Raw genomic sequence first — 13,717 nt, 5'->3', positions numbered from 1 at the left:
CTGATTTTTCCCGAGTTGGGCTCACATCATTGAGAGATATTTTGAAATATTTTTTAAATATTGTAGAGAGATATTTTTCAGAGACGTTGCACATAGGGTGTCCTAGTTCGATTTTACAATCTCTCGTGAAGATGTAGAGTGAATTGAAGTGAACACAAAAATCTACGCAATTTTACGATATTCGCAATAATGATCGAGATATTGAAAATGATTTGTAAATGATGACGCTCGATGTGGCGGATGAGCTGTGTGCGCTTGTACATTAAATTCACTAAACAAAACATTTAATTAACTAAACAAAAAAGTTTACTACACGGAAGGAAATTATCCGATAAGAAATTAAAAAACGAATATTTCCCATCAAAATACTGATGAATTTGTATACTCGATCAGGTTATCCGATTAAATTTAATCGAGTACTTTTGATCACAATGGTATTTCATCAAACAAACCGATAAGAAAATTATGAACCGATATTTTTCGTCGGATGTTTCCTGATCGCATACAAAAATTCATTGGTATTTTGACCAAAAATATCCGTTTGTTAATTTCTTGTCGAATAATTTCTCAGTGCATCTCGCAAGTGACTACGTAAATTTTTAGTTATTAGTTAAAGAAGATTGTGCATTATTGCGCAAAATAGTCTAACGATTTTCTTTAATTAATAATTAAATGTCTACGTGGTCATTTGCAGACCGGTAGAGGACTTTTTTGTTCAGTTTGACCTAATGTATAAGTATACATGGCAGACATCGCCGCTACAGTTCATTTATCATGTCATATGAAACAAAGGAGAACAAGCAAAGGAGATTGGCTTTCCAGAAGAGAATAAAGGAGCGATCTCGGAGACATTTTGCGCTCTTCAGTTTCAGTCTAACAGACATAACAAAGTCCACTTTTGTCTGATCTCAGGTCTCATTTTGATTTCAGTTAATCAATAATATAATTTAAGCTTAATAAGATTATTTTAAGATTGGCTTCCGGATTTAATTTACTTTGTACAATTCAGTTAGTCTAGGAAAGCCATTAAATCTATTGTAACTTCCTCGTACGCATTGTATTTTAAATGTGTATTTTAGATGTATTTTAAATATTAAATATGTATTTACCTCATTTACTTTGAAGTTAGATAATTCATTATATCCATTTCATATTCTAGATAAAACATTTGAACATTCTAGAAAAAATTATTAGCTGTTAAGTGAAGATCTTACCATCTTCATCTCAGATCTTACAGTTATACAGTAAATAAAATGTCAGAAGTGGGATTATTCACAAATCTTCTACAATTAATATCTCGATCATTATTGCGATTTTTGCAAAACGATATTGGAACTTTTGTTCATCTCAATCCGCCCTACGTCCTCACGAGAGATTGCGAAATCGAGCTGAGAATTTAACTTAGAATAGCCTGAATTTTGAAGTGTTATTTAAAGATATTTTTGTGAGATATTATTTAAAGACGCTTTTATAATAATTACTTTTACAAAGATATTTTTGGGTTTTTGTCGTTAATGATAAGAGAAATCAAATAGGTCCTCGCTTTACTTGCTTCTGCGAATGCTTCTCGTATTTCAGCGAAATTGGATCTGATGATAAATGTTTCCTTGATATCAATATTAAAAAGGATTCTATTGACGGATTTTATTTCACGCTTGTGTAATTCGACTAAGGTGCAACATGACACACGTATTTGATAGATTGCGTTGTTGATACACGATGTAAACATTTGCTTAGATACGTCGCACTTTTGTCGTTATATTTCTCAGAGAAGAGAAGGAAAATAAGACAAATTTTTAACAAATTTTTTTAAAAGCAGACTTCAGTTCCTTAAATATGCATGAAAGTTCTTAAAGTTCCGCATTTCATTTCCTGAAACATACATAACACATATGAAATGAAAAGATAGTCAATTAGATCGCAGAATGTCGATCTATTCACAAATTATATAATTCTACAGCAATTTACAAAGTAAATATTAATAATCATAGTAATCATAAAATTCTAATTTTTACTATAAAATTTTTTCTGTGTAAAAATGAAATGTTTACTGTCATACGATATATAGTACTGATCTTGTGAGAGATTGTTCCGTCACACGTGTGACGAAAGTGGTAGCGAAAGTGTTAAAATTATGTTACGTAATAAGTAATTATAATGCGTGATAAAAGCGTGAGAAATGCGTGATACTTCCTATATTTCTTGGAAAGAAATTTTACTCGAAACATAGAATAACCAGTTAAATTCGAATTCAAATTGAATTGAATTCAAATGACTCTTCATTCATATAGAGTAAATTCTCTATTCTGAATCATCGAGTGGATATTTTCATTCGAAATTGAATCTAATATATGCTCGTCCACAAAACACACATATTATAGCTTTTTTTTTACATAAATTATTTTCAATTTTACTATATTTCTAGCACCACATTTACTTTTCGATAAAAATCAGAGTATCAGAAAATATAGAGAATGAGTCACAATCTAAATGATACAATCTCTTGTAATTTTGAGTTGCAGTATTTTCACTATTGTTTTGAGTGCTGCCACTTTTTACACATTTTGAGTGAAATTCCGCTCTAAGAAATTTAAAAAGTAATGAAGAATTATAATAAGTAACTTTAGATTTTTCCAATGAAATAGAACGATTGTGTTTTTATATCGTTATAATTTTATGAAACAATACATACGCTATTTTGACTTATGATTTTCTGCCGTTCTTCGCTGCATAAAATTATAACGACAGAAAAATCGCTTCATTTTACCTCGAAAATTTGAAATTACTTATTATATCTTATTATTAAACCTCTCCATTATTAAACTTCTTAGAATGAAATCTCGCTCGAAATTTTTTTTCACTCAAAACGATAAAAAACTAACCTGAAAAATCTAAATTTACTCAACTGCGCAACGCGTACGCATTCGTGTCGAGAAACAAGACGTCTTATCTTTAACAAAGAATCACCTGGGGCGAATCTGTTAAGTAGCGAAAAAGTGTATTGAGCGCGTACGTCCGTAGTAAAGTTTCCGGAAGTAGCAACTTGGACAGTTTTCGGGCTGTGCTTCGCCGCGACTCGTCGGGAGATCGATCGTAACGCGATGAGCTCTTGCATAATTCGGTTTTCGCCTTATTAACGTAACGATAGAAAGCATGCCGCGGCCAAATTGTTTCTCGGCTGTGAACACGTTTCAACGAACAATGCTCACTTCGCCGTGACTTTCTTAAAGAATAATACCACTTAAGGAAACAGACCAATATAACGCTCTGAAAGAAGCGTATTTCTAGGAATTAATTTTGCGAAAACGGATCAATTTAATGTTTTATGAAACATTGTATATATTAATTAACTGTTAAACCTTATATTACTATTTTTGTTATTTAGAAAAACTTGTAAATAAATTTGCAGCATGTGGTCGAACTCAAAACTACAAACAATATTGCTGTAATCGGCGGGAAAGTATCCGATAAAATTTAATCGGATATCCTGATCAAATATAAAAATTCGTTGGTATTTTGATCGGAAATATTTGTTTATAAATTTTTCATCATATAATTTCTCTCAATGCAGGCTTTTTAAATAACAAAAAATAAAAATAATACAAAGTTTAATAGTTACTTAATTAATACAAAATGTCTCAAAACATTCAGTCGATCCATTTTCGCAAAATTGATTTCCAAAGATACGCTTGTTTTCAAACCGTTACATTGGTCTGGCGCCTTGGTACTTATGTGTGCGTGCGTGTGTGTATATGTGTCGAGACCTTTGAGTTGAAATTTATGCCACGGAACGGCAAGGAAAGAGTCACGGCGCCACATCGTGTCTCTCTCTTTCTCTTCATCTTGAAACCTCCATCCGTTCTCGCGTACCGTTCTAGTTCGTGTCGCGATAAATAGGTACTTGCGTGCGATATGACGTGCGACGCGATTCGCACACGGCGACAACGAGCAACGAGACGAAGGCGCGAAACTACGCGTACGTGATTAATTTCGCATTTATAGTCGCCCGGCAGTTTATAGTCATCCGCGTAGCTCGTCATCGGAGGATGTCGCGTCTGCACATCGCGAAACGTAGGTGTACGATTCCGCGTTCCCCGACACTCGCCCGCGAAAAGACGCAGCCGCGTCAAATTAGTCGCGTTTCAGCGAATGTTGTATATATATGTATGTATGTTTATTACAGAGCTCAGATTCTCAACTTACAGAGCTAAGAAGACGCGTGGTTTATATTTCCCTTTTCCCGTAAGATAGTCGTTTCATAAACTAATTTTTTGAGGTATTTTTTCGAGTTTTAATTGAAATTCCCGCGTCATAAACGGATATTTCAGTGCTAATAACACGAATATGCATGTGGGATGCTCAAAGGATAAAAACAACAAAGGACAAAACCTACAAAGAATAAAACATCCAATAAAGCGTTTAGCTTGTTTTGGATTTTTTATCGAATAATTTCTCTTATTGCAGGTTTTTTAAATAACAAAAATAATAATACAAAGTTTAATAGTTAATTAATATAAAATGTCTCAAAACATTCAGTCGATCTATTTTCGCAAAATTGATTCCCAAAGATACGCTTGTTTTCAAACCGTTACATTGGTCTGGCGCCTTGATTTTTGGCACTCTTGCGCGGATTTTGTCAAATATTAGGGACTGTATAGGTACAAAATAAATTACAAATATTGATTAATAAATAATTAATAAATCCAACTATTGGACGTGTTCTATCTTAGTCTTCTTCCTGTTCACGCTCGCAGAGCGTGTCGTCAGATCTTCTCAGAGAATCAGATAATCGTTTATGAACAACAAACTAGGTTACGACAATGCCAGGATGCCTGTCGAGAATGTATCCGTTGGAATAAGCGATTAGATAACGATGATGGAATAGTTTGGCGGGAGATTATCGTCCAGTTGCCATACTGTGTGCACTACACTAAGTAAATATCTCTACATTATCTCCTGGACGGGTCATTGGTAAAGTATGGAATATCAAAAGGCCGCCGAAATGACAATTGTCGAGATAATCGAGCTTGGAACAAGCGCATGGGAAATATGTGCATACAACATCCGCGGTAACTAGCGTTTCTGTTACGTGCGAAACGCGACGTAATGTCGAACAGTAAGAATTAAACGGAGTACCATTCTGAGCGCTATAATCAACGGAGAAAATGTCGCGACACTTTTCCTTTCAATCACTTACACAACACACATTTGTGTCCAACAGAAAAATTTGTTCTTTTCGTGTGAATGATTTTGTACATGCTAACATTTATGAAGTTATGCATGGAGCCGTGTATGGTAAACATAAAGTAAAAGTATCAATTTCCGGACACGTACCTAATCCTGGACATTCTTTTTTTTATTCTTTTGGTCTTTAAATATTCAATTTAAACTTCCGGATATTTAAACTTCCCACATAGTATGTATATACTCAATACTTGTATTTTATGTTGAAAATTTAAGTACTTATATTTAAAGACCAAAAAATGTTCAGGAATACATAGGTACATGTCCGGGCATTGGCATTTTATCTTACATGATTTCATTGACTGTGAAGGCTTCATTTTTTCATACGCTTTTATGCATGCACCAATCAGAGATCAATTTTCATATCGGAGCTGATAATATGCTCCGAAATCACAAGTTAACATTGAAGTAATATTAATAATATGGAGCAAGGAGCAAATTATCGTGTTAATTGAAGCGTATAAAAAAGAAAACGTGTTATATATTGTAAAACATCGATATTACGGTGCTTATGACACGATTGTGCGATATTTAGGGTTAGTTGTTCCAACTCCTTGATAAATTAACTGATAATTAAATCATACATCTTTCTTTTCTCTTCAATTTAGATAAAGACAAACATATAATTTAATTATCAGTTAACTTATCAAGAAGTTAGAACAACCGGCCCCTACACTCACAGAAATTACGTCCTGAAGTTCATTGAGGTAAGAGTATCGTTTTTCTTCTACTGACTGTGTACAAGAGACGAGAGTAGTGAATGAGTATAATAAGGCTGAAAAGTGGATCTTTGCTATTTGTAGAAAGGCACTTAGTCGGTAAGTAACAAAAAAAGGATAAGGGGATTTAAGAGAAATTTATGCTATTTGTAGAAAGGCACATAGTCGGTAAGTAACAAAAAAGGGTAAGGGGATTTAAGAGAATTAAAATTAAGAATTTATAGTGAAAATGTTTCAATAATAAGAAGTTAAAGACAATGAGATTAAAAGAGAATATATCACAGTAAAAATTTTAAAAAGATCGGTTTCCTTCTTATCACATTTTCTGAAATATAATTATGATTATTTTTCACAGTTATAATAGGAGGCATTTTATTGATTAAAAAAAGTTCGTAAGATAAAAACCACAGTAAAGTGAAAAGAATTTATATATAAAATTATATAATATATAAAAAAACTATAATATTCTCTTTATGTGGTTGGTGTTTATTAATTACCAAGCAACTAAATTTTTTTCCTATATTTTTACTTGAATATTATATTATTATATTATTTGAATCTAAGAGCTTTACAATTATTCACTCAGAATATACTTATGTTTTTCACGAATCTTCCATTAAAGTCGCCACATTGAATGTCTCATACATAGTCATCTCGGCTTCTGTCACAATCGATTGCAGTGCAAGTTCAGGAGTAGCGCCGCGCAATCGTTTGATGCGTCACTAACTTCATCGGAAAAAATGCGTTCAAATTATTGTGTAAACAAGTGTATATTGATGACTCCGCATGGAAATGCTCGTAGAAAGCGTTGCGTTATCTGGGCGCCTGTTCCTTTTGTTTCTTTTTGCAGTTCCACTGTCGGCCGGCGTTCGCCCATCCGGTCCCTCATCCTCCGCAATCGTCGGCGTATCGTGACGTTGATATTTTTGTCTCTTCTCCATCCTCGGCCCGACTGCGGCAATATACCACACATCCTTTGTCGCGAAGTGATGCACATCCCGCGTGCGCGCGTGGACAGAGTTCGATGTATCGTTTTATCGCGAGTAAACTCGCCCCACATCCTGTAACTCACGTATACGCACGAACACACGCACGGACGCACTTATACACACAACCCTCTGTGCCAGCGCAAGTCCCCGAACATTTTTCTCCGTAAACGAATTAATTCACCCGCGGGTCAAAGCCGAAGGGTCGCTCCCTCCACAAACGGTTCAACTCGAAAACGAGCCATGCACACGCATCGGCTAAAATTCGGCCGACACGCCGGGTGATTTCGCTCGACCTCGCGTTGACCAACGAATGCTCGCAGAATATTCGCGCTCTTTGTGAATTTGTTGTCCATTCTAAATTGTTCTCTGTGTCTCTGTCTTTCTCTCTCTCTATCTCTCACTTTTTCATAGTTAAAATGGGAGGGTATTTTGTGTGTATACACAAATAATTTTGCTCTTTTAGTAAAATCATCGTTGCTACTGCATATTCGTAGTGACAAAAAATTTAGTTGACGTAACTAATTTTATAAATTATTCGTTATCAGAGCAAAAGTAGTTTCGTTGCCAGGATAGAAAAAATTTGTTGAGTGTACTTGCCCTAAGAATCACGTTAATTTGCTATTGATGCAAAATAATGTATCCTTAGCAAATTTATTTGCTGTCGGAGCAAAACTGCAACTGCTTATATAAATCCATCGTAGTTCTTATAGCAAAACAATTTGTAGATTCAGCAAATAGTGATTTGTATTCTTAGCAAATCTTTTTGCTGTCCATATAATAACGGAAAGATTTTGCTAGACTAGCAGAAAATTTGCTGGGTCAGCAAATTATTTTTCTCCGTATATTTATATGTATGGGAAGGAGTGAAGATTCACGGAAGAAAATAAAATAAAATTAATAAGGCTCTCAGATTTATGATTAGATGCAGATGAAGAACGTCAAAAAGGGCCCACGTAAAATGTAAATTGCAAAATTCACTCATAATCTACAAATTAGATATAAAATAGGATATGGAAGGGAATTATTCGAAAATTCTTTGAAGATTAATTCTCATTCTCTAAATTTCTTGGAATAGGATCTCGTTTAAAATGAATGAAAAGCGATAGAATTTTTACTCGAAGCGATAGAGAAAATACTGTCACTTAAAGTCCCACTTGAGGGAATAAATGTTTCACTCAAGTTTATATATAGACTGTGACTAGATATGAACGGATGTTTCGATTGATTAGGGTGAATATGTTCCTATGTAATGGTGTATCATGTCGGATTTGCTTAATTTCAAGTGAAAATATTCATCCCGCAATTCAGAATAGAGAATTCATTCCATATGATTGAAAAATCAACTCAAATTCGGGAAATTCGGATTTCAGAGAACGAATTTATTTTACTTTTTCCGTGAAATTTTATTCCAACACATTTAGAGAGTAGAGTAGTTCTACACCCTTTCTCTCTAGATAGATTTTTATGATTTTTCACGACGTAACGTAATGACGATAGAAACTTTACAATTCTCTCTTTTAATTACATTATTGCAGATATATTTTACATTAAGTTAATCATACATACATTAAGTTAATCGTTAAATATACATCATAGAATAATGTAAATTTTTTATATAATTATGTAAGTCTATATGGGAGAAAAATGCTGTCGAATGGAAAAAAGAGAAAATAGTTGCATTCAATTAAACATTGACTTTACGAAGTGAGCTTATACAGAGAAAAAGTGTTACAGTTTTCTTTCATATAAATTCCTTTCAATTTTTGCAATTGCATTTTTTGAATTGTATTTTCCTCAAGCAATATCGATACAAAAGTTAACACTCGCGAGCGAAACGTCGCGTCCGTCTAGAGCTATCTGTTCCCTGAGAAAAACGTGTTCATGCGAAAAAAGGAGAGGGTTACGTTGGAGAGAGTCGATGCGACATTGTGCACCGTTATTTCCTAGCCGTCGTAGCCGCCCAACACTGTCTACTCTCAGTGTGTTATCCAACTCGCACAATTAGAGGAGTTTCGCGCAGTTACGCATTCACGCAGGTACATATGTACGCACGCAACTGGACCCTCTTTTCTTACGTGCATATGCGTGGCCGTCTCTCTCGTCCAACTAACGTTGACAGTCACGTTATGCATCGCTCACCTCTCCGTCTCTCCCACGGATGTAACTGTTACTGGTGACACGTACAGTTACGAGGCAGAAGAGGTGGACAGGTAAAGAGAGAGAAGGTGAGTGTTATTTACACGTCGCGACGATAATTAGACCGAGATGCTACGCCGAGATTTTACACGCGGAGAATCGTGTCGGGCCAACAACGTGTAGGGAAGATCAGGATTATATGGCCCCAGGTATATTGCTGATATGCGTTTTTATGCGTTAGTATTTATCTTGAGAGGAATAGTGGATACAAAATCGCGATATGGTCTCTTTAGAACATAAATACTTCTTTTTCCCTTGAATTAAAATCGGTATAATATTACAGTTAAGAAATAGAAAAAACTGATTTCGTAATAGCAAAAATTTAATTATTATACTATATTAATATAGCTTCATAAAAACGAAATGTATTAAAACATTGGTTTATTATCAATTTATCAGAGTAAAGCTTAAAGATAATAGCACGAGAATGGTATTAACCTCACGTATTTATTCTCGTTATGAACGTTCGCTAACACTTCCAGTCTATTAATAAAAGTTATACTAACGAAATTAAGAAAACAATTATACAAATATAACAAATAAAAGGTTGTAAAGTCAGAAAGTTTCAAAGCCAACCGCGTTAAACCATCTTTATATAATTAGAAGGCAAAATTTCAATTGAACGCTCTCTTTATACGAGAGCAATAGAGAGTTAAAGAAAAAATCGATAATAATTTTACACTGACGGAATACTGAAGTCACTTAGAAGATGGCTCAACATTGCCCGAAAAAGTGGTTTATTAAAATCGCATTTGCAAGTGGTTTATTTAATCGCATTGATTAAAATCGCATTTTAATATTTAATTTTTGAGTTTTAATCGTTGCAAAAGAATCTGAATTTTCTGACCAACTCAATAATCATGCCTTCCTTGTACACCTTTGTCTCGCAGTGGTGCACTTCCTGGGAATTTCGAAGCATAGAAATGGGCGGGAAACAAGAAACAATGTATAACCATTAGCGAATGCGTAACACGTTGCTATCGAGCGCAGTTGTGGTCTTGGTGTGAAATTACTGCGAAATCGGCCGGGAGGATCGTCTTGGAGCCATTGATCTGGTATTACCGCACTTCCGGTCGCCGTGGATCAGCCGAGCGGCTGGCAATATGAATCATGAGCGAGTCACGTCATGACAAAAACGTTGAGGCATACCGTGTGCGCCACACGTGCGCTTCTGATTCATATATTTTACTTGATCGTGAGTCCAGCATTTCCGGTCGTATCATGCGGGCGACCACCATAGACCCTCATAGGCCTAGCAAATTTCAGATTTGGATTAAATGGAAGTGTCGAATCGCGCGCACAACTGCAACGGCTGCGATTGCTCATCGATATTTCGAGCGTTTTGAGTATTCTGTTACGCGCCAATTCGGCACCAATGGAAGTATTTGGTAAAGAAAAATGAAGAAAATTGAAGAATAAAATAAAACAACTGATGATATAATAATCAAATAGTAAATAACAATAAAATATTATAATTAATCTTCATAGCACGCGCGCTAAAGTCAATTCCGACTTCAACGAATTTTTAATTTTGAATTAGAGGGACAAAGGATTTTTTAAACAAAAATTTATTGTAAGTGGTTGTTCACAAAAATAAATCACAATAGATTTGACAAAATGACAAAATGAAAGTCCAAATTTAACAGACTTAAAAAAATGATGTATTTTTATATATAATTATATTTTTATATAATAAATTTATAACTAAAATTATAAAAATACTTCATCTTTCGAACTGGAGCATATACTTTCGACTATTTCTTTACAACATTCAAATTTTCATTTCACGGACTTAAAAGTATCTTATAATTTTTTCTAGATATTTATTAGTATTCTTATAGGAAATTCAAAGAAGCGATAATGTGTGTGAAGACGACTCCAGTATGCCAGACAAAAGCATGAGGATTAAAACTAATAAAATAAAAATGGTTAAAATAATAACATGAAAATAAAACAGAAGTACTGCAAATAAACGAAAATATTATATACGGTGTGTGAACGCGCGCAGTAAGACGGGAAGAAAATGAAAGGAAAATAAAGGAAAGAAAAATCCATATCGCGGACTCTCCGAATTCGTGACGTTCGCGTTGCACCCTGGGATATTTTCGCGCTATCGGATCGTCACGATCGGCGGAACGCGCGGATCGATAAAATTATCGCTTCGTATCAGTATAGCGCGATTTCTCGCGCGCTTGCATTAAAGCATTACCGCGTAGGTACCCGGGGAGAGCTGATGGCGTGGCGAAATCAGGCCGATGAAACCCGACGAGCATATTTGCGCCGGGACGAGATTTGCAACCGGACACCGCGCGTAGCAACGCGGACGGCGGATGGTCGTGTTTGTATCAAACGCGTGATTCACGGCACAGTGCGGACTTTAGAATTAAGTGGATGCAGTAATGGATTTTCTTCGAAGCGCGATTAAAAGGAGCGTTCCGAGGCTTGCGAGAGCGAATACACCGCGTTTCCTATTCAATTTCCTTTTCTCTTTTCGCGAATAATCTGGCTCTCTCTCTCTCTCTCTCTCTCTCTCTCTCTCTCTTTCTCTTTCTGCCCCTCTCTTTCTCGTGTACGGCTGGCAGGCAAGTTGTTTCGTGCATTTCGCCGTTACCGGCCGGTAATTCGCCAGGTAAATCGCGTCGTTGCGACATGCAATAACGCTGGCGCGGCACATTTTACTTTCAGATCGAGGAACGGCAGCTTCTCCCCTACCATTCCGCGTGCGAATTTCGCGGCGGAACGCCACGCGCGAAACGCGGAAAACGTCGTCGTGGTACATGCGCGCGCGAGCGCGCGCGATCTCGGCCGATGGTGCAATGAGCGGGCGATAGTGTGAGAGTTTTGGATCCAGTCTCGAGCTCAAAGTCGTGTATCAATCAGCCGGAATGGCATCCGTCGCCTGGTGGTTGACCGCAGCGGCTGCTATGCTATCCTTGACGCTGGCTACGAAGACGGTGGCTCTCGAAGGACCGAACATCTGCACGCGGAGAGAAACGTGAGTTGAATCGCGCGAATTTATTATTATTATTACTGAAACAACAGACCAGACAAATGGGTTGAGTCTCAATTGCGGTTCGAGCTAGAGCTCCGTATCAACGGACGAACATTTAAGCGCGTATTATACGTACACTGAGAGAAAAATGTATGATATTTGGAACTATAATGGCATAGTAAAAAGATTATAGTTAGGATTGTAGTTAACTAATTGTAATGCGTTCGTGTCGTGAATCTTGAGTTTTTATTATCACTGAAGAGGGTTCATGGTTGAGCCGAAACGTATGATTGTTTTATATTGATTATTCATGTTCAATAAATATTACACGATTTCCTAACACAAGGAAGGTTTTTTACCCATATGATATATAGCACTATTAGTCCTATGCTTGAACTCGAATTGCCCTTTTTCCTATTTTTTGATTGATATTATAGTTAGGAATATCTTTTTTATAGTAAATGTCATTATAACGTTTGTAATATTTACAATATAAGCATAGTATAACTGACTCATGTAAAACTTTTACCAAGAATTATAATTATTTGAAATAAAAAACATAGTAAGGTAGCAAATATTAAATGGTAAGAGAAATTAACTATTTTATATAGTCAATACAATTGGAATATTTGGAAAATATGGGTATATTTAACTATATTCCCAAAGCGTGCTTTACTATATACATAGAGTAATAAGATGGTGACTATAAATGTGTGTTCATTCTACTACATCTTCGTATTTAGATGAACTATAAATATATGTTTGGGGCCAAAACGAACTATAAAATATAGTGAGATTATAGTTATTCCAACTATTTTTTTTCTCTCAGTGTACATATATGTTTACAGATGCGCATAAAACAATCGCGATTACACGTGCTTTTGAAAACGTGTATTCGTTTGCTAACTTTGAATTCGTTTATTCATGTATTACACACCTTGAAACAGAAACAAGAGTCATTAGAGTCTTTTCTAGCAAACTAAGGGAAGCAATCGGCAGTAACGTCAGACCGCGTGTATATGCTGTTTTCCTTCGCATGACTAGTCATAATCGTGCAAACAGTTGTTCGTGTATTGAAATGTGTATTCAACTTATGTATATAAAGTACTAGCTGAAACTACTGGGTGTTGCTCGGCTTATCACAGAGTGTCAAGGGAACGAAATCAAGAACATAGGATTATCAGCTTTCGTATAACTTATATTCTCCTGGAGAATGACTGTGCAAAATTTAGTCCAGATCAATCAAAGCGTTTAGAAGTTAATAGAGAACGTATAGACATTATTTTTCTTTCTTATATATATATATATATATATATATATATATATATATATATTTATAAAATTATTACTTTTTTATTATAATTTTGAAAACATGAAAAAAACCGATTTTTTCTGTAGATTTCTTCGTTTCTTTCTCAAAGAGATAGAAAAATTCGTTTGGAAAAATTCATACATGTTTTTTTTGAATCTACATTTATTTTTTTCGGTAAAGAAAATAATTGCATATATTTAACTGAAGGTAAATGAACCCAATAAGAAAGCTGTTAGCAGTCTGACGACAGATAGAACGTGACCTA

The 13,717-nt window shown here is 35.3% G+C and overlaps 1 protein-coding gene across 5 annotated transcripts in view; it reads left to right on the top strand.

Annotated features, from left to right (window-relative positions):
• The window catches only part of LOC116840518 (protein draper), a 47,580-nt gene that overhangs the window by 18,489 nt on the left and 15,374 nt on the right, over window positions 1-13,717 (top strand). For all 5 annotated transcript variants that reach the window (XM_032807331.1, XM_032807332.1, XM_032807328.1 and 2 more), the window contains one exon: window positions 11,834-12,143. In XM_032807331.1, the coding sequence (XP_032663222.1) occupies window positions 12,034-12,143 (110 nt within the window). In that variant the 5' untranslated portion in view covers window positions 11,834-12,033. The remainder of the gene's footprint in view (window positions 1-11,833; window positions 12,144-13,717) is intronic.

This window comes from Odontomachus brunneus, unplaced genomic scaffold (genome assembly GCF_010583005.1).
Source record: "Odontomachus brunneus isolate Ranch 3 - 2012 unplaced genomic scaffold, Obru_v1 Obru_scaffold_010, whole genome shotgun sequence".
Classification (NCBI taxonomy): domain Eukaryota; kingdom Metazoa; phylum Arthropoda; class Insecta; order Hymenoptera; family Formicidae; genus Odontomachus; species Odontomachus brunneus.
The sequence above is the reverse complement of the archived record's forward strand: the minus strand, read 5'-3'. Positions and strand labels throughout refer to the sequence as shown.